This window comes from Stegostoma tigrinum, chromosome 12 (genome assembly GCF_030684315.1).
Source record: "Stegostoma tigrinum isolate sSteTig4 chromosome 12, sSteTig4.hap1, whole genome shotgun sequence".
Lineage (NCBI taxonomy): Eukaryota > Metazoa > Chordata > Chondrichthyes > Orectolobiformes > Stegostomatidae > Stegostoma > Stegostoma tigrinum.
The window spans coordinates 4,373,679-4,393,932 of NC_081365.1; the positions used below are offsets into that span (position 1 = coordinate 4,373,679).

Genomic DNA, 20,254 nt, shown 5'->3' on the forward strand with positions numbered 1-20,254 from the left:
TGCCGCACTTTCTGTTTTTTGATAGCTCCTGTAGCAAACTGTTCCAATTCTGTCATGGGGAATATGCTAATTTTCAGAATAGTATCAAGAAAAAGAAATTTGAATCATATCAGGAGACTAAAGAAGCTGGGATTATCCTCATTACAGTAGAAGAGACCAAGTAAATACTTCATTGAGATGCTTCAGTTCATGAATTGATAGAGTAGATGGGGTGAAACTGTTCCTGTGACAGAAATCAAAGGCCACCAAATATAACGTAATTGACAACAAATCTAAGAGAAATGGGAATTGTTTTAATGCAGAAAGACATAATGATCAAGAGAGTGCTGCCTCGAAGCCTGGGTAGAGGAACTACATTAGCAACTTTGCGAAGTGAATTGCATAAATAGTTGAAAAGTAATTGATTTTGAGGGATATGCAGATAGAACAGGTGGACTGAGACTCATTGGATAATTCTTTCAAAGAGCTAGCACAAGCACAGTGGGCCAAATGACTGTGTTACAGAATGTATTATTCTATAATTTTCCTTATTGTCCTTGTAATGGTAATTCCCAGCCTGTCTTAATTGCTGATTCAACAGTTGGCGGAAAAGGTCTCTTAGTGCTTATCCTCTTAAAATGTTTTATAATTTTTCAGACCACTGTTCACTACATCATTACTGTCACTATTCCAGTGTGAAAAACCCTTACAAAGAAGTTTTTGTAACTATAACATGTCATTTCCACTATCATTCTTTGCTTTGCTGCTGTGCAGAAAGAGCTCAGAGCTGCCTGAAATGCTTAATGAGCTTAACCTATGCCTTGTACAAAGTCAACATCACTCTCTTGCTTTTTGATGTTGTAGCACCATTTATGAAACCCAGAATCTCATTTTTTGTCTTTATTGCTTAACTTTACATGCAGCATAACTTTTTAAGATTCTTTACGTCCGTAATATCTGTTCCTCCACTATGACAAGGCTATTAACTCTTGTAGGCACTGGCGTAAGGAATGATATTAAGTTGGCTGATAATCAAATCGCCATAACAAATGATGAGGTTCATTTCAACTTTCACTGACATAGGTAGAATGGGCTACATTGTAATCAGAGAGTATACAGCTCATTGTAGTATTTAAAGCCATGTTACATTAAATGCTATGGCGGAGCTAGGTCTGCCTAACGTGATTGCCAGGAGAATTAAATCCAAGATTTGGTTGGCTTGGCAAGAATGGAAACAACATAAGGAATGCCTCTTAGCCAGTTCATGTTCCTGGGAATGAAATGAAGGGTCACCTGAAGCCATCTCGTGTGATCTCAATGATTTGGTTGGTTTTCACTCAATTTCCAATCTTGTGTAAACATGAAAAATTAAAGAAGTCTCTACTGATGCCTGAGGCACGTTGTTACTCTGTATCCTGCTAAACACAAGCTCTTCTATTTCACCCAATTCACTTGAAGCTTGAGTGGATTATGGATATTGTACAGACGCATTTCCTATCACAGACTTGTGTGTACTAGTCTCAATAAAATAAAATGGTTACTTAGCTTGTATAGCTGAAATTAGATTTAGTAGCAATTGTGGAATGATATTTTTGCATTATTGCCAGGAATAAAATAGAGAATTACTGATCACGATGATTACAGAAAATATCTTACAACGCTCAGGGTCCATTAACCTGAAGAAGGTGGTTTGAGAACTTTATTTTTTTTTCTTTGAGTCTCAGGGGGAATCTCTTTATTAAATAATTTGCATCACCAATTGTTGACCAATATTATATTGTTTTGAATCATAGAAGTGAAATTGAATATTTTGTTCTTGTGTAGTCTCTGTTGAATGGAAAGCTTTCCTTTGCCGCTGTGTTCAAACAGTGTGTTTATTGCAGTGTTGAAGGGAAAGCTTAAGTTATACTTGATTCCTCTTGTCATGTGTTTGAGACGTAGCCTATTATCTATGAATTATTCCAGTTAAGTTTCCTCCTACATTTTGGAGTGTTCCAGTTTATAAAATAACCAGCAGCACCAGTTTGCTTTAAATTCGATCAAAGCTTAGTTTATGATGCTGCTATTGTTCAAATAGCAAAAAAGCAACAATTATTAGGTCAATGCATATACAATGGGTCAAACGGCCACCTTATGTGCCATGACACTTCTGTGACGAAAGATCCATGTAAAAATGAGAATCGGATTGACCAGTTGTTATGGGGAACAGTAAGCCTGCGGTCGGAATTAAGCTGCAATGGATTCTGTAGTTGAACAGTTTGAGTTTTCTCAGACAGGTAAACTGAACATACCAGTGTCTGGGAGGGAGTGCAGACTCCTTTAATTCACTTCTATTACATTTTAGGTCATGACTCTCTGCAGTTCAATAATGCAGTCCTTATCTGGTTTGGCCTTTCCACTCTTCCCTGTTGAGAATTCCGCCATAAAATAGTGTCTCCCAGAGTCTCATACAGATCAAGCTCAAGACAGTTGCTGCGTTATCTTTTAATGAATCCTTGTTCCACAGACTAAAGTCAATTAAGCTGAACTTCATTGTAGCTGTCCTTCCTCTCTCATTTTCATAGAGTCCTAATATTTGCACAGTGCAGGGGGAGGCCAATCAGCTGATCATGTCTGCACCAGCCATCCAAACAAATATTATGACTCAGTTCCACACTCCGTTTCCCAGGTACCCTGCACATTATTTCTGTTAAATAATCCTTTTGAATGCCTCATTTAAACTTGTCTCCGTGACGCTTGCAGGCAGTCCATTCCATACTTGAATCTCTTGCTGATTGAAAAAGTTTACATCTTGCATAGCATTTGCTGCTTTTGCAAAGCACTTTAATAATCTGCCCCTTTTGTTCTTGATCTATTCACAATCGGAAATAGTTTCTTCCGGTGTACTGTGTTCAGGCCATTCACGATTTTGAAAACTCCTCCAGTCACTCTTGGTCTTCTCTCCAAGGAAAAGCAGTCCCAACATTGAAATCTATCCTCATAACTGAAGTGACCCATTCCTGCACACACTCTAATGTGTTCACATCCTTCCTCACATATGGCAGCCAAAACGATGCACAATACTCCAGCTGAGGTCTAACGAGACTCTTATAATGGGTTTGGCATAATCTGCCTGCTGTTGTACTCTAAATCATTATTAATAAACCCACAAGAGGTAAATTCTTAGAAACTTTGAATTTTCAAATCTTTAAGGACCCATTGTGTTATCCTAAGACTCATTGAATTTTAAATGGCTTCCTTTGTGATTGATGCTGAGGCAGCACGCTAGATTGTCTGCCTGCTTTTTGGCTGACAGTTAATGTGTACAGTCATATATCCTTTGGGAATCATCCTGTGAGTTGTCCATTTTAAAATATCAGATTAGCCTTCTTTATGAAATATGTCTGTAATTATACTGCTTATGTCGCATCCCTTTTCTGTGTGCTGAAATTTCTGTGAATTTTGGGATTGTTCAAAGGTTGTTTAAAATATTAATAAAGCTAATGCTGAAAGCTTTTTACGGGTTTAAATGTGAAAAACTGATGAATGGAAATAAACGAAATAACTGAGGCTAAGCATGCCTTAGTGTGGTTAGGCTGTTTGAAATGACGTTTCTCTTTGCTGCTTAACATTTTGCAAAGTAAAATGCAGCCACTAAACAAGAAAAATTTTGAAGAACTGTGAATATTGGAAATCAGAAACAAAAACAAATTACTGGGGAAACTTAGCATGTCTGGCAGCATCTGTGGAGAGGAAACAGAGTTTATGTTTCAAGTCCAGTGATCCTCCTTCAGAGTTTCTTTAGAAATCTCTTGTAAGGTGCAGCCACAATTGTTTCATTCTTTCATGGAATGCGGTTCTCATTAGCAAGGCCATCTTTTGTTGAGCATCCCTAAACTGTTGTTGGACTGACCAGCACTGTTAGACCTTTTCAAAGAGCAACGAGGAGTCAATGACATTCTTAGGTCTGGAGTCATGTGTTAGCCAGATCAGATAAGAATGGCTATTTCTTCCCTGAAGGACATTAGTGAACCATTTGGGACTTTGCAACAGTTATTGTAAAGTTGAAAATAGAAGCAGAATTGGGCCAGTTAGTCTTATGTCAGTGGTGGGCAAATTATTGGAAAGTGCTCTGAGAGAGAGGATTTTTGATCAATTGGAAAGGCACAGTTTGATTTGTGATAGTCAGCATGGATTTGTGAGGCCTCACAAACCTTACTGAATGCTTTGAAGAGGTGACCAAATATGTGGATGAAGGTGGAGCAGTGGATGTGGTATACATGGATTTAAGTAAGGTGTTTGATAAGGTTCCCCATGGTAGGCTCATGCAGAAGGTAAGGAGGCATGGGATAGGGGGAAATGTGGCAGATTGGATTCAGAATTGGCTGACCCTTAGAAGACAAAGGGTGGTAGTGGATGGAAAATATTCAACATGGTGCTCAGTTATGAGTGGTGTACCATAAGGATCTGTTCTGGGTGCCCTTCTATTTGTGATTTTTGTAAATGATTTGGATGAAGGAGTGGAAGTGTGGATTAATAAGTTTGCAGATGATATGAAGGTGCACCGCATTGTGGACAATGCAGAGGGCTGTTCTAAGTTACAGAAGGACATTGATAAGATGCAGAGCTGGGCTGAGAATTGGCAGATGGAGTTTAACCCTGAAAAGTGTGAGGTGATTCATTTTGGAAGGAAAAATCTGAAAGCAGAATACAGGGTTAACAGAAAGATTTTTAGCAGTGTGGAGGAGCAGAGGGATCTTGGGATTCATGTCCACAGTTCCCTGAAACCCCTCACCCAGGTGGATAGAGTTGTTAAGAAGGCATATGGTGTGTTAGCTTTCATTTATAGAGGGATTCAGTTCAAGAGACATGAAGTTATGCTAGCTATACAAAAGCCTGGTTCGGCCACATCTGAAGTATTGTGTCCAGTTCGTTACAGGAAAGATGTGGAAGCATTGGAAAAGGTGCAGAGGAGATTTACCAGGATGTTGCCTGGAATGGAGGGAAGGTCTTATGAGGAAAGATTGAGAGAGCTAGAGCTTTTCTCTTTCGAACAATGAAAGGTGAGAGGTGACTTGATCAAGGTGTACAAAATGATCAGAGGATATAGACAGAGTGGACAGCCAGAGACTTTTTCCTCGGGTGGGGGTAGCTATTACGAGGGGAGATAGTTTTAAAGTGAGTTGAGGTAGATATAGGAGAGACGTCAGAGGTAGATTCTTCACTTAGAAAGTGGTAGGGGCATGGAACACATTTCCGGAGAGAGTTGTAGAATCTGCCTCAGTAGAGGCATTTAAGTGGCTATTAGATAGGCATATGGATGATAGTATAAGGTAGGAGTAGAGGTTGGATAGACCTTAGGATTAGAGTAAAAGTTTGGCACCACATCGTGGGCCGAAGGGCCTGTACTGTGCTGTACTGTTCTATGTTCTATGTTCTAGGACATTTGGCCCTTGGAGTCTGCTCCACTATTCAATATGATCATGGCTGATTATCCAACTTCATATCCTGTCCCCTCTTGATCCTTCTAGCCTGAAGAATTATATCTAACTCCTTCTCAAAAATATTCAATGATTTGACTCAAATGCATTTTAGAATCATATAGATGTACAGCACAGAAGCACACTCTTTGGCCCAACTCGTCCATGCTGATCAGATGTGATAAATTAATGATAATCATAGAACATAGATTATCATAGAACCCCTACAGTGTGGAAACAGGCCCTTCGACCAACAAGTCCACAGCGACCCTCAGAGCATCCCACCCAGACCCATCCACCTATACGCCACCTAATCTACACTTCCCTGAGCACTATGGGCAATTTGGCATGACCAGTTCACCTGGCCTGCCAATCTTTGCACTGGGAGGAAAGCTAAGGAACCGCACGCAGATACAGGGAGAATTTGCAAACTCCACACGGATAGTCTCCGAGGGTAGAATCGAACCCGAGTTCCTGACGCTGTGAGGTGGCAGTGCTAACCACTGAATCACTGTACCAGCAGTTGGCCCTTATCTCTCTATACCCATTCTATCCATCTCCCCTTCCAGATGCCTTTTAAATATTGTTATTGTACCAGCCTCTACTACCTTCTCTCATAGCTCATTCGACACATGCTCCCTGCTTGAAAAAAATTACCCCTTAGGTCCCTTTTAAATCTTTCGCTTTTCACCTTAAACCTAAGCTCTCTAGTTTTCGATACCCCGACCTTAAGCATGCCCCTCATGCTTTTATAAACCTCTATAAGGTCACCCTTCAGCATCCAGTGCTCTAAGGAAAAAGCTCCACCCTATTCAGCCCTTCCCTACAGCTCAAACCCTCCGACCCTGGCAACATCCTTGTAAATCTTTTCTGAACCCTTTCTCATTTCACAACATCCTTCTAATAGCAGAGAGTCCAGAATTGCGCACACGTAAGTTGCCTAACCAATGTCCTGTACAGCCGCAACATGACTTCTCAACTTCTATACTCCATGCACTGGCCAATAAAGGCAAGTATACTAAATGCCTCCTTCACTATCCTGTCTACCTGGGATTCCGCTTTCAAGGAACTATGAACCTGCACTCCAAGGACTCTTTGTTCAGAAGCGCTGCCCAGAACGTTACCTTTAAGTGCATAATTCCTGCCCTGATGTGTCTTTCCAAAATGCAACACCTCATATTTATCTAAATTAAACTCCATATGCCACTCCTCAGTGCATTGGCCCATCTGATCAAGATCACATAATACTGAGGTAACAAGGTGTAGATTTCTGAAGAAGGGTCCAGACCCAAAATGTCAGCTTTCCTGCTCCTCTGAGGCTGCTTGATCTGCTGTGCTCATCCAGCTGTACACCTTGTTATCTCAGATTCTCCAACATCGGTAGTTTCTACTATCTTCACATACTCCGTGGTAACCTCCTTCGCTGTCCACAACAACTCCAATTCTGGTGTCATCTGCAAATTTGCTAACTGTACCTCCTATGTTCAAATCCAAATCATTTACATAAACGACTGAAAGCAGTGGACCCAGCACCGATCCTTGTGGCATACCGCTGGTACATGTCTCCAGTCTGTAAAGCAACCCTCTACCACCACCCTCTGTCTGCTACCTTTGAGCCAGAGGTAGAGAATTTTGTGGCAGAGAATTGCTCCTTACTGCTTATCTCAGTCCAAAATGGATTACCTATATCCTGAGACCCCTGGTTTGGGTCTGGTCATCGAGACATCCTCTGTTTACCCAGTCTAGTCTTTTTACAACCTTAGAGGTTTCTACAAGATTCACCCAGACGTCATTTTTCTAAACACCAGTGAATGTAACCCCAATTGATCCTGTCTCCATTCATACATCAGTCCTGCCATCCCAGGAATTAATCACGTAAACCTGTGTTGCACTCCCGCCCGAGTCAGATAAGGAGACCAAACTGCACATGATATTCCAGCTATGGTCTCGTCAAGGCTCTGTACAATTGTAGCAAGACATCCCTGCTCCTGCACTTGAGTCCTGTCACTATGAAGGCTAACAGACTGTTTACTTTCTCCACAGCTTGGTGTACAAGGGCATCCAGGACTTGTTGCACCATCCTCTTTCTGAATCCATCACTATTCAGATAATCTGCCTGCCTGTTTTTGCTACGAAAGTAGATAGCCTCACATTTATCCACATTGTATTTCAACCTCCATGCATCATCGTTCATAAATCCATGCTGACTCTATTCCTGCCCTGTCCCTGTTTTCCATATGCTCAGCTATTAAATCTTTTATAATGGACTCCAGCAATTTCCTCATTACTGATATCGGGCTAACTGATTGTATAATTTCTGTCTAAGATAACAAAGTGTGAAGCTGGATGAACACATCAGGCCAAGCAGCATCCCAAGAGCACAAAAGCTGATGTTTCGGGCCTCGACCCTTCATCAGAGAGGGGGATGGGGAGAGGGTTCTGAAATAAATAGGGAGAGAGGGGGAGGCGGACCGAAGATGGAGAGAAAACAAGATAGGTGCAGAGGAGAGTATGGGTGGGGAGCTAGGGAGGGGAAAGGTCAGTCCAGGGAGGACGGACAGGTCAAGGAGGTGGGATGAGGTTACTAGGTAGGTAATGGAAGTGCGGCTTGAGGTGGGAGGAGGGGATAGGTGAGAGGAAGAACAGGTTAGGGAGGCGGGGACAAGCTGGGCTAGTTTTGCGATGCAGTGGGGGGAGGGGACGAGCTGGGCTGGTTTTGGGATGCAGTGGGGGAGAGGGGACAAACTGGGCTGGTTTTGGGATGCAGTGGGGGAAGGGGAGATTTTGAAGCATGTGAAGTCCACATTGATACCATTGGGCTGCAGGGTTCCCATGCAGAATATGAGTTCCTGTTCCTACAACCTTTGGGTGGCATCATTGTGGCACTGCAGGAGGCCCATGATGGACATGTCATCTAAAGAATGGGAGGGGGAGTGGAAATGGTTTGAGACTGGGAGGTGCAGTTGTTTATTGCGAACCTAGAATACACCTCCTCCCACCCATGCAAAAATTCCATCCCCTATTCCCAATTTCTCCTCCTCCGCCACATCTGCTCCCAGGATGAGGCATTCCACTCCCGCACATCCCAGATGTCCAAGTTCTTTAAGGACCGCAACTTTCCCCCCACAGTGGTCGAGAACGCCCTTGACTGCGTCTCCCGCATTTTCCACAACACATCCCTCACATCCTGCCCCCACCACAACCACCCGAAGAGGATCCCCCTCGTCCTCACATACCACCCCACCTACCTCCAGATGCAACGTATCATCCTCCGACACTTTTGACATCCACAATCCGACCCCACCACCCAAGACATTTTTCCATCCCCACCCTTGTCTGCCTTCCAGAGAGACCACTCTCTCCGCGACTCCCTTGTCCGCTCCACACTCCCCTCCAACCCCACCACACTCGGCACCTTTCCCTGCAACAGCAGGAAGTGCTACACTTGCCCCCACACCACCTCCCTCACCCCCATCCCAGGCCCCAGGATGATCTTCCATACAAACAGACGTTCACCTGCACATCTGCCAATGTGGTATACTATATCCATTGGACCCGGTGTGGCTTCCTCTACATTGGGGAAACCAAGCGGAGGCTTGGGGACCGCTTTGCAGAACACCTCCGCTCGGTTCGCAAAAAACAACTGCACCTCCCAGTCGCGAACCATTTCACTCACCCTCCCATTCTTTACATGACATGTCTATCATGGGCCTCCTGCAGTGCCACAATGATGCCAACCGAAGGTTGCAGGAACAGCAACTCATATTCCGCTTGGGAACCCTGCAGCCCAATGGTATCAATGTGGACTTCACCAGCTTCAAAATCTCCCCTTCCCCCACTGCATCCCAAAACCAGCCCAGCTTTCCCCCGCCTCCCTAACCTATTCTTGCTCTCACCTATCCCCTCCTCCCACCTCAAGCCGCACCTCCATCTCCTACCTAGTAACCTCATCCCGCCTCCTTGACCTGTCCGTCTTCCCTGGACTGACCTATCCCCTCCCTAGCTCCCCACCTATACTCTCCTGTCCACCTATCTTCTTTTCGCTCCATCTTCAGTCCGCCAGCCCCTCTCTCCCTATTTATTTCAGAGCCCTCTCCCCATCCCCCTCTCTGATGAAGGGTCGAGGCCCGAAACGTCAGCTTTTGTGGTCCTGAGATGCTGCTTGGCCTGCTGTGTTCATCCAGCTTCACACTTTGTTATCTTGGATTCTCCAGCATCTGCAGTTCCCATTATCTCTGATTACAATTTCTGTCCATCTCTTTTCATAAATCGTAGATTGATATTTGCTATCCTCAAATCTATAGTAACTGTTCCAGAGTCTATTAATTCTTGAAAAATGACCGCTCATTGCAGCCCAGATAATGGGAACTGCTGATGCTGAAGAATCTGAGAATAACCAGGTGTAGAGCTGGATGAACACAGCAGGCCAAGCAACATCAGAGGAGCAGGAAGGCTGATGTTTCGGGCCTGGACCCTTCTTTAGAACACTGATTGCAGCCACTGTTTTTAGAGCCAGTTCCTTGAATACTCTGAGATGTAAATTATCAAGCCCTGGGGATACCATCCTTCAGTCCCATCAGTTTCCACTATACCATTTCCCCACTAATACTGACTTCTTTCAGTTCCCACCCACACTAGACACATTCCTACATTTCTGGGACATGTTTGTGAAAACAACGGAAAAGTAAGTATTTAGTTGGTCTACCATGTCTTTGTTCCTGTTATAACTTTCCCTGTTTCTGACCAAGTGGAACCTACAATGTCTTATCCTCATACCAAACCACCGCCCTCGCCCCTGCACACTTAATCAATCCCTTTGTTTTCCTTTGCTGAGATCTAAACTGCTGCCATTCCTCAGGTCTGCTGCTCTTTTTAATCAATTTTTACATCTCTTCCTTGTTAGCTGTGGCCTCACTATCTTTCCTGTTTTATTTTCCTGCTGAACAGGAATAAACAATTGTTGAAGTTCATCCACGCACTGTTTAAATGTTTGTAACACTCCCCAATTTGTCATAATCTGATCATGCCTCACACCTTTGTCATTGTGTTTATTTAGATTCAGGACTTGGGTTCAGAATCAACTGTGCTACTCTCCTCCTTTATCCATATTTATTCGTAGAATTAAAACTAAACTTGAATTTGTGTCCTCTGAATATTAACTTGGGCCTCTAGATTACAAGTCCAGTGTTATTACCATTATGCCACCATCTCTCCTTTTCGCGAGCGAGTACTAAAACTGGTGTTTATTGAAAGTAGCCAAGGGTATCCTCACCATTTCCTGACAAGAGAAGGTCACTGGCCTAGAGGTCCTGGAGTGTTCTAATTCCATCTGCGTACACTCCTTACACAGATTCTCCATACATTGAACCAACCAGTGTGTCACAACCACTTACAGGCCATGTCTGTGGTGTAAGAATATCTATAAGCAAGTTTGAGGATGATGGGAATTAACCCTGACGACTCAGAGACAGTTGCTGATAACCATGATTTTTTTTTTCTTTATTCATTCGCGGGATGAGGGCATCACTGGCTTGGCAGCATTTATTGCCTATTCCTAATAAATGTGCAGTTAAGAGTCAGCCACATTGCTGTGAGTCTGGAGTCACATGTAGGCCAGACCAGATAAGGATGGTAGTTTCCTTCCCTCAAGAACATTAGTGAACCAGATGGGTTTTTCCAACAATCAGCAATGGATTCATGGTCATTGTTAGACTCTAAGGTCCGGATTTTTATTGAAATCGAATTCCACCATCTGCCGTGGCGGGATTCAAACCTGGGTCCCCAGAACATTGTCCAGGTCTCTGGATTAACAGTCCAGCAATAATACCGCTAACCCGTTGCCTCCCCCTGTTTGAACATGGTGGACATTAACCCTGGCAATTCAGAGACAATCACTGATAACCGTGATCCCTGGAGATTAAATGTTTGGAATAAGTGAGCAGAAACTAGAAGCTGGTAGAGAGTGGACCAGAGAAAACAGTGGCCAGCAAGCCATGCATCTTCTCAGCTGACTATCTGCCACGGTTGTAAGCGTGGCAGAGATTGGCATATTAGTCTATTGTGCCAGGTATGGGTATCACATCAGGCAATGCTTACCATAGTTGACTACCACAGCATAAACCATTGTTTTATGAGACTACTCGATGTGGAAGTCACCAATTTCAAACGTGAAGTCACGTAAATACCAGGGGTCATTTATCATGGCTATGGGGGACAAAAAGCAGAAGGAATGGGGCTATTTGAGCAGCTCTTCTAAACAACTAATGTGTGCATTTTGGGGCATGAGTTGTCTTTTGTGCTGTGCTGTCAGTGACTGATTCCGTGATTTAGCCATCAGTTGCCAACTACAGTGGGGAACAAAGACACATCATTTTGGAGGGATAGCTCAGTGGGATGAGAAGGGACGTTATGACAGCAAGCAATGATCTGATGAGTTTATGTCAATGCTATTTAATTACAAGATATTAAAAGTAACCTAATTTCAAAATAGAAAGAATTATTTTGTTTTTCTACTTTACAGGTTATAATTGTATCCAGCTGATGGCTATTATGGAGCATGCCTATTATGCCAGCTTTGGTTATCAAGTTACCAGCTTCTTTGCTGCTTCAAGGTATGACCAACCAGTATGTTATCCTTTCCATGACATGCTTACTTCCTGAAGCTTTTGGGGCAGCACGGTGACACAGTGGTTAGCACTGCTGCCTCGTAGCACCAGGGATCCAGGTTCGCTTCCACCCTTGGGTGACTGTTTGTTTGTGTGCAGTTTGCGCATTCTCCCCAAGTCTGCTCCTTCGGGTCCTCTGGTTTCCTCCCACTGTCCAAAGATGTGCAGGTTAGGTGAATTGGCCATGCTAAATTGCCCATAGTGTCTAGGGTGGGAAATGCAGGATAGGGGTTGGTTCTAGGTGGTACGCTGTTTGGAGGATCAGTGTGGAATCAAACGGCCTGCTTCCATAGGGATTCTATGATTTCTATGCTTCGATGAAGAAACGAAAGCGACAAATGACCTCCACGCTGGTGATTTCTATAAGAAACTGATGTCACAGAATCATGCAAAACACACACAGGCTATTTGGCCCATTGCAGCTGACTTACCCTTTTCCGTTACGCTTTGTGTCTTTTATCCAGCGCTGTTTTGAAATCTATCATTGAATCTACCTTCACCAACCATTTTGACAGCCCATTTCTGTAGCAATTATATTAAAAGAAGAAATTTTTGATGTCATCTGCTTCTTTTGTCAGTTGCCTTAAATTTATGTCGTCTTATTATTAATTTTACTATTTTGTTCTCCCTGCCTATGGTATTCAGAATTTTTTGTTATTTTTTAGCATCTTTATTAAATCTTCTCTGTGCCATGGTTAAAAATTCCCACTCTGCACTCTCCGTCTGCAGTAAAGCCTTGATATTTTTACTAAAGTGTTGAGCTGTAAAACATGGTACTATTCCAGACAGGATCAAACCAGAGTTTTGAAAACATTTAATGCAGTTTCCTATTTTTTGCACACTCTGCTTTTATTGATAAAACCGAGCACCTTGTACCCTTTTCAACAGCCTTCTCAAAATTGTCCTCTCACCTTCAAAGATTTGTGTTCACATCTCCTTCTGAAACAACAGTTACCATCACTGTTTACATTTGAGGTTTGTATCTGTAATATTTGAAATTATGCTTTGTGCACACAAGTCCAGGTTACTGACAGTTATTAAAATGCAGATAAAGTACCTTAATGCCCAGTTTTTGTGTAGCTCGATTCGAGGTACCTATACTATCCCAATCCCAATCCAAATCTGAAAAATAACCATTGATCAATACTCTGCTTCTCCCTTAGCCAATTTAGTTAAATGAAACCCCATTAAACCCATAGGTCTAAATTTTGTAAATGAAGTGGATCTTAATCACATGCTGTTACTTCATTGTTCTTGATGTTAACCATATTTATATGTGTGTTTGAGTGCATACGTGTGGTCATTTAAGGAACCGATAGCCATCTTTTGAAAGAGACTTGGTAATTCTCTCAGTATCCTGGGTAATATTACTGCTTCAACCAACCAGACCAAAAGTAGAGTTACCATTCACATATCTTGCTGCTGAGGGCAGGGGTATCCTGCTGGTTTCAAAAAGAGAGAGACAGCAGTAATTGTACTTCCGAGCAATTCCTTGTTGATGAAGTGTATGATTTTGAGAGATGTGATGAGGTACAACTTAAATGCTAATACCAGACCCCAGCGTCTGCTTCTTCTGCACACACAAATTACAGAAAAAGGTGAATTGTTACATATCTGTCCATGTGAACTGTAAGAAAAAGGCAGCAGCCCATTTACAGAGCCTGTGCTTCTCCAACTAGTTGCTGTATTGCAGTTTGCTACCAAGCTAAAGCTCTGTACTGTGATATTTCCAGATCTGGAAACTGCTGGGATGTATTAGATTAATTTAAAACATGGTTATATGGCACTTTTATTTTTTGCTTATGGTCAGCTGGTACGTGTATATGAAATATATGTGGTGGAAAAGAGCTGCTGCTCTTCAAATGATTTATCTTCATATGCAGGAGAAAAAAGATTTACCTTCTGCAGAGATAGTTGCCTGTCCAAAACACTGAATAATTTATTGAAATGCAGTACTTCTTGACATTTGGCAAAAGCAGCAACCATTTTGTGCACAAGGTACCGCAAGTAGCAGTGAAACTTACAACGTATTAAGGAGGAACATGGGAAAACTATTCAACTTGAGTTTAGCATTTAGCTATTCTTATAGAGCAATTCTCTCCTCAATCCTGTTCTGCCAGAAAATTATGTCAATGCTGATCTGCATCTTGTTCCATCAATCCTGCCTTGATTTCCAACTCTTTTGCTGGGGATAGTATTTTAACCAGGATACCGGGGGAATTCCTTGTTTCCCTTCGGATAATGCCATTGGATCTTTGGATTCCATTGATTAGTTATTCAGATCATGACATGGGATCCACCTACTGACTCTAGCTTGTGTCCTGCTATTCGATTCAAGGTTGAAGTGATATAACTAAAAGTTAAATTAGAGCTGAAAACTAAATTGGACAGCTTTTGTTTTTGTACAACCAGGACAGAGAGGACAGCTGAAATGGCCTCCCTTCGTGCTGAATAAGCCTTTGAATCTCAGTTTTTTTTAAGAGATTGCGAGGCTAATGGAAGTTGAACTTTGTCTGGTTCAGGGTCACAGTGTGCCGCCTGGCCTTACCGTGCCTGCGATTTGGGATCTCAACCTGTGATCTTTGGAGTACTTTTATTCTAAATTGTAGGCATGGAGGAAGAGGACAGTTTGGTGAGAAAATGTGGCAAAAGGTTTGTTTGTTGGTGAGAGGCTGTGAAAAATGTTGTGGCTTTGCGGTTGGGGATAATGTGAGCCCTTGATTTCTGTGGGGTTTTGAACATTGTTTGTTTTTTAATTCCATATCGATTTTGGTCAACAGCACAGAAGTAAAGTATGACAGCCTAGTTGTGAGGACATTCATTGAAAGACCCAGATAGCGATAAAGATCAGACGCTTTTAAAAAGCAAACAAAATGATGACGACAAGTGACATGTTCTTGTATGCATTTTTTTGTGTGTATAGTCGCTTTGGGACCCCTGATGAGCTGAAGGAACTGGTTGACACAGCCCACTCAATGGGACTGTTTGTGCTGCTGGATGTCGTCCACAGCCACGCGTCGAAAAACACAGAGGATGGTCTCAACCTATTTGACGGGACTGATTCCTGCTTTTTCCATTCTGGAGCCCGTGGCACTCACTTGCTGTGGGACAGCCGTCTTTTTAACTATTCAAAGTAAGTAATTTAAAAATGTCTTTCTTGGCCCATTAATGTTAACTTTATTCTTACTTCACTTTTCCCCTCTACTCATGACTTTTATAATAAATACCCCAAGCTGACTAAGGTCTGTTTAATATTTTCTTTTAGACAGCATCCTGCTGTTCAAGCTGAACAAATTCTTTGTAACTCACTCTAATTAACTCTCTGAGGGCTCTTTCAGATGGATATTTTTGAAAGTTTTGCCAGAAGACAGTGAAATCAGAATCACTTCATGTGAATTATATTTTCTCTGATTTGTTCTTTTTTTTATCCTTGACCTTGATAATCCTCCTCTGTTTTACTTTGATTCACACCAAGTCTCAGTGATGGGAAGGCGGGGCCCCTTCGTAAATTGATGAGTAAATTGACTTGGCAAAACCTGAGAGGGTGACAATTATTGTGTTACCTGTTGCTCACCATGTCCTTTTGCCATCTTCTATCTACTCCAGCATCTTCTGACTCTCCTGCCCTCAAGCATCCAACATTACATTCGTCATGCTCACCCGTCCACTGTCCCCATTCTGCCTCTACCACCAAACTCAGCCTGGGTTCTTGGTGACTTACCGCTGTATTTCATTATGCTGCTTGACATCTAAATTTATTTGATATATATGTGAAACTCCTGGGGATCTTTTTAAGCGTGTTAAAGGAGCTACACAAGTGGAAGTTGTTGCTGGTCAGAGATAATGGGAACTGCAGATGCTGGAGAATCCAAGATAACAAAGTGTGAAGCTGGATGAACACAGCAGGCCAAGCAGCATCTCAGGAGCACAAAAGCTGACGTTTCGGGCCTAGACCCTTCATCAGAGAGGGGGATGGGGTGAGGGTTCTGGAATAAATGGGGAGGGGGGGGAGGCGGACCGAAGATGGAGAGTAAAGAAGATAGGTGGAGAGGAGAGTATAGGTGGGGAGGTAGGGAGGGGATAGGTCAGTCCAGGGAAGACGGACAGGTCAAGGAGGTGGGATGAGGTTAGTAGGTAGGAGATGGAGGTGCGGCTTGAGGTGGGAGGGAGGGGATAGGTGAGAGGAAGAACAGGTTAGGGAGGCGGGGATGAGCTGGGCTGGTTTTGGGATGCAGTGGGAGGAGGGGGGATCCCTGCAGCCCAATGCTATCAATGTGGATTTCACCAGCTTCAAAATTTCCCCTCCCCCACTGCATCCCAAAACCAGTCCAGCTCGTCCCTGCCTCCCTAACCTGTTCTTTCTCTCACCTATCCCCTCCCTCCCACCTCAAGCCGCACCTCCATCTCCTACCTACTAACCTCATCCCACCTCCTTGACCTGTCCGTCTTCCCTGGACTGACCTATCGCCTCCCTACCTCCTCGCCCATACTCTCCTCTCCACCTATCTTCTCCTCTATCTATCTTCAGTCCGCCTCCCCCTCTCTCCCTATTTATTCCAGAATCCTCTCCCCATCCCCCTCTCTGATGAAGGGTCTAGGCCCGAAACGTCAGCTTTTGTGCTCCTGAGATACTGCTTGGCCTGCTGTGTTCATCCAGCTTCATACTTTGTTATCAAGTTGTTGCTGGTGTTTTTTGGCTTCAGGTCTTGGGAAGAGTTTAAGTCATTCAGTGGTTTGGGCAGGGGTTATGGGTTTGCGTACAGAATGTTACCAGAGTAAGGACACAAAATCATGCAGTAAAGCAATCATGTCAGAAGGAGAGCAGCTATATTAATTTGTTTTCTTTATTCATTAACAAGATGAGGGCGCCGCTGACTAAGGAGCATTTATTGCCCATCCCTAATTACCCAGAGGGCAGTTATGAGTCAGCCACATTGCTGTAGGTCTGGAGTCACATGTAGGTCAGACCAGGTAAGAATGGCAGTTTCCTCCCCTAAAGGACATTAGTGAACCAGGTGGGTTTTTCCAACAATCGACAATAGATTCATGGTCATCATTGGATTCTTAATTCCAGATATTTTGTTGAATTCAGATTCCACTATCTGCTGTGGTGGGATTCAAACCTGGGTCCTCAGAACACTATCTGCGTCTCTGGATTAACAGTCCATCAGTAACACCACTAGGCCATCACTCCCCAACCTTCAAGGAAGGTAAGGCCAGATGGTCTTTAATGACAGGAGTATGACAGGTATAACGGATAAGTTAAGGGCAGTGATTGACACATGCAAGTGTGATACAGTATCCATCACAGAGATATGATTGAGAGAAGGACAGGATGGGCAACTCAGTATTCCGGGATATAGAATCTTTCGGCACGACAGAGGAGGTAATGAAAGAGGAGGTGGCGTCGCATTAATAGTTAAGGAGCCAATTACCAGTAAGGAGAGATAACATCTTGGAGGGAGCATTGAATGAAGCTTTGTGGGTAGAGCTTTGGAATGAGAAAAGGACAGCCACATTGCTAGGTTTTTATTATAGACCTCCAGAGAATTGATGGGAAATTGAGAATCACGTTGGTGGACAATTCTTGGAGATCTGTAACATAACAACAAAAGGGTAATTATAACCAGTGATTTCAACTTTCTCAATGTTAACTGGGATAAACAAAGTCTTAGGGGCTTGGATGCCATGGTTTCCTTAAAATCTATACAGAAGAATTTTTAGTCTTATATGTAGAGGATCCATCAATGGTCAGAGCTGTTCTGGACCTAATTATGAGGAATGAAGTTAGACAGATGGTGGTGGGGGGGTGAAAATTTTAGTCATAGTGATCACAAGATGGTACAATTTAAGCTTATTATGATCAAAGAAATAGATAAATTCCAAAAAAAAATTGGTTGAGGGAAAACAGATTTTCGTAAAATAAGGCAAGATCTGGCCAAGGTAGACTGGGAACAGCTGCTTGTGAGGCAATCCATAGAGGAGCAGCAGGCATTGTGTTCAGAAAGGAATTGAAGAGGTTACAAGCCCAACATGTTCTCTTTTGGGTGATAGGAAGTAGTAACAAGCCCAGAGAACCTTCAATGACCAGAGATATCCAGCATATGGTGAGAAGGAAAAGAGGGCCTTTTTATCACATACTCAAGGAACAAACCATCAGAAGCACTAGTGGAATACGGAAAGTGCTGAGTAGAGCTTAAGAAAGCAATTAGGAAAACAAGGAGTGGGTATAGGAAAACTCTGGCTGGTAAAAGTAGGGAAAAATCCCAAGCTATTCTATATCAATGGAAAGAGGATACCTAGGGGAAGAGTAGGGCCCATTACAGACCAAGGGGGTAATCTGTGGGCGCAGCCAGAGGACATTAGTAGGGTGTTGAACCAATACTTCACATCCGTCTTCACCTAAGAGCTTGAGAATGAGGATGAAGGAATGGAACTCAAAGGGAGAGACTGTGAGGTGCTTGGACAAATTGACATAAGAAAGGACAAGATATTGGTGGTGTCAGCAGGGTTAAAAGTGGACATTGCTCCAGGCCCAGATGAATTGTGTCCCAGGCTGCTGTGGGAGGCAAGGGAGGAGATTGCAAGAAAACTGATCATTATTTTTAATTCCTCTCTGTCCACAGAGGAGATACCAGAGGGCTGATGTGGCTCCGATATTTAAGAAGGGTTCTGGAGATAAACCAGAGAATTAGTGAATCTCACATCAGTGGTAGGGAAACAATTGGAGAAAATTCTGAAAGACAGTGTCTATTTCCACTTGGAGAGACAAGGCTTGATCAGGGAACCTCAGCACAGCTTCATCATGCATAACAAATTTTATTGAATTTTTTGAGGAGGTGACCAGAAGCATAGATGAGGATAATGTAGTTTATTTGGATTTCAGCAAAGCCTTTATCAAGGTTCCACATAGGAGACTTACCAAGAATGCAGATACTTACAAGGTAATCTTGAATAAGACAAGATAATCAGGAATCAAAATTCGCGCAGTTGTAGGAGACAGGGTGATGACAGAAGGTTGACTGGAAGCCATTGGCCAGTGGCATATCAGAGGGATCTGCATTGGGTCCCCTAATACTTGTCATTTATATAATTGACATAGATGAATGGAGGTGGTGTTAGTTTAGTAAATTTGCAGATGACAAAATAAGTGAGGCTATTGACTTGCTCACTGAGTTGGCTTGTTTACGTTCACATGTTTCACCACCATGCTAGCTAACGCTATCAGTGCTGCCTCCAATGAGGCGATGTTCTTCTACTCTATTTGGAATTTATACTGTCTGGTCTGTTATGGTGAGTACTGTCATTTCCAGTTTTCTTCTGTATGGTTTTGTACCTGGAGGGTACGTTGGGGTAGTTGGTGTGGAAGTTGAGGATTTGGTCAGTGTGGGTTGCTCTCCTGTTTACCAAGTTTGGAACTCCTTGTGGTCATACGTTCAACTGTGATGCCCAGAAACGAAAGCTGATTGTTGTTTTCTTCTTGTCTCATGAATTTAATCCCAGCAAATACATTGTTGATGAATTGGTGGGTCTCTTCTCGGAATAATGGTAGCACACAAGCCCAAAAGCACGTTATGACAAAAACTCACAAGAATAAAAGATCCCATACCCATGACATGCTGAACCAATGTTGTTTACAAAATACCATATAACACTACCATAAATGACTGGACAGTATAAATTCCAAGTGGAGTAGAACAATATCGCTTCATCGGAGGCCTCAGTGACAATATCACCTGGCATGGTGCTGAAATATCTGATCGAAAACAACACAGCTTGGCAAACAAGTCAATAACTTCACCCACAATCCAAGCTGCAAATCTTTGTATAAATCTTTTATACAACGATTGGCTTTGGTTAACGTGAGTTTCAGTGTTTTGGGCTACAAAAAGATAAAAATGGGATGGTTAAATGGGCAGATAAGTGGGAGATAGAATTTAACCCTGAAAAGTATGAGATGATACACTTTTGAAGGATTAATTTGACGAGGACATCTTCAGTAAAGGCATGGCACCAGGAAGTTCTGTGGAACAAAGGGACCTGGGTGTGACTGTCCATAGATCTCTGAAGGTGGAAGGTCATGTTAGTGAAGCAGTGCAAAAAACATTTGGACACTTGCCTTTATCACTTGAGGTATAAATTACAAAAACA

General features: G+C 42.9%; 1 protein-coding gene across 6 annotated transcripts in view; it reads left to right on the forward strand.

The window, feature by feature from the left end:
* Positions 1 to 20,254, forward strand: part of gbe1b (glucan (1,4-alpha-), branching enzyme 1b) — a 529,949-nt gene that overhangs the window by 297,334 nt on the left and 212,361 nt on the right. For all 6 annotated transcript variants that reach the window (XM_059650083.1, XM_059650082.1, XM_048540405.2 and 3 more), the window contains exons 6-7: positions 11,959 to 12,049; positions 15,027 to 15,236. In XM_059650083.1, coding sequence (XP_059506066.1) covers positions 11,959 to 12,049; positions 15,027 to 15,236 — 301 coding nt within the window. The remainder of the gene's footprint in view (positions 1 to 11,958; positions 12,050 to 15,026; positions 15,237 to 20,254) is intronic.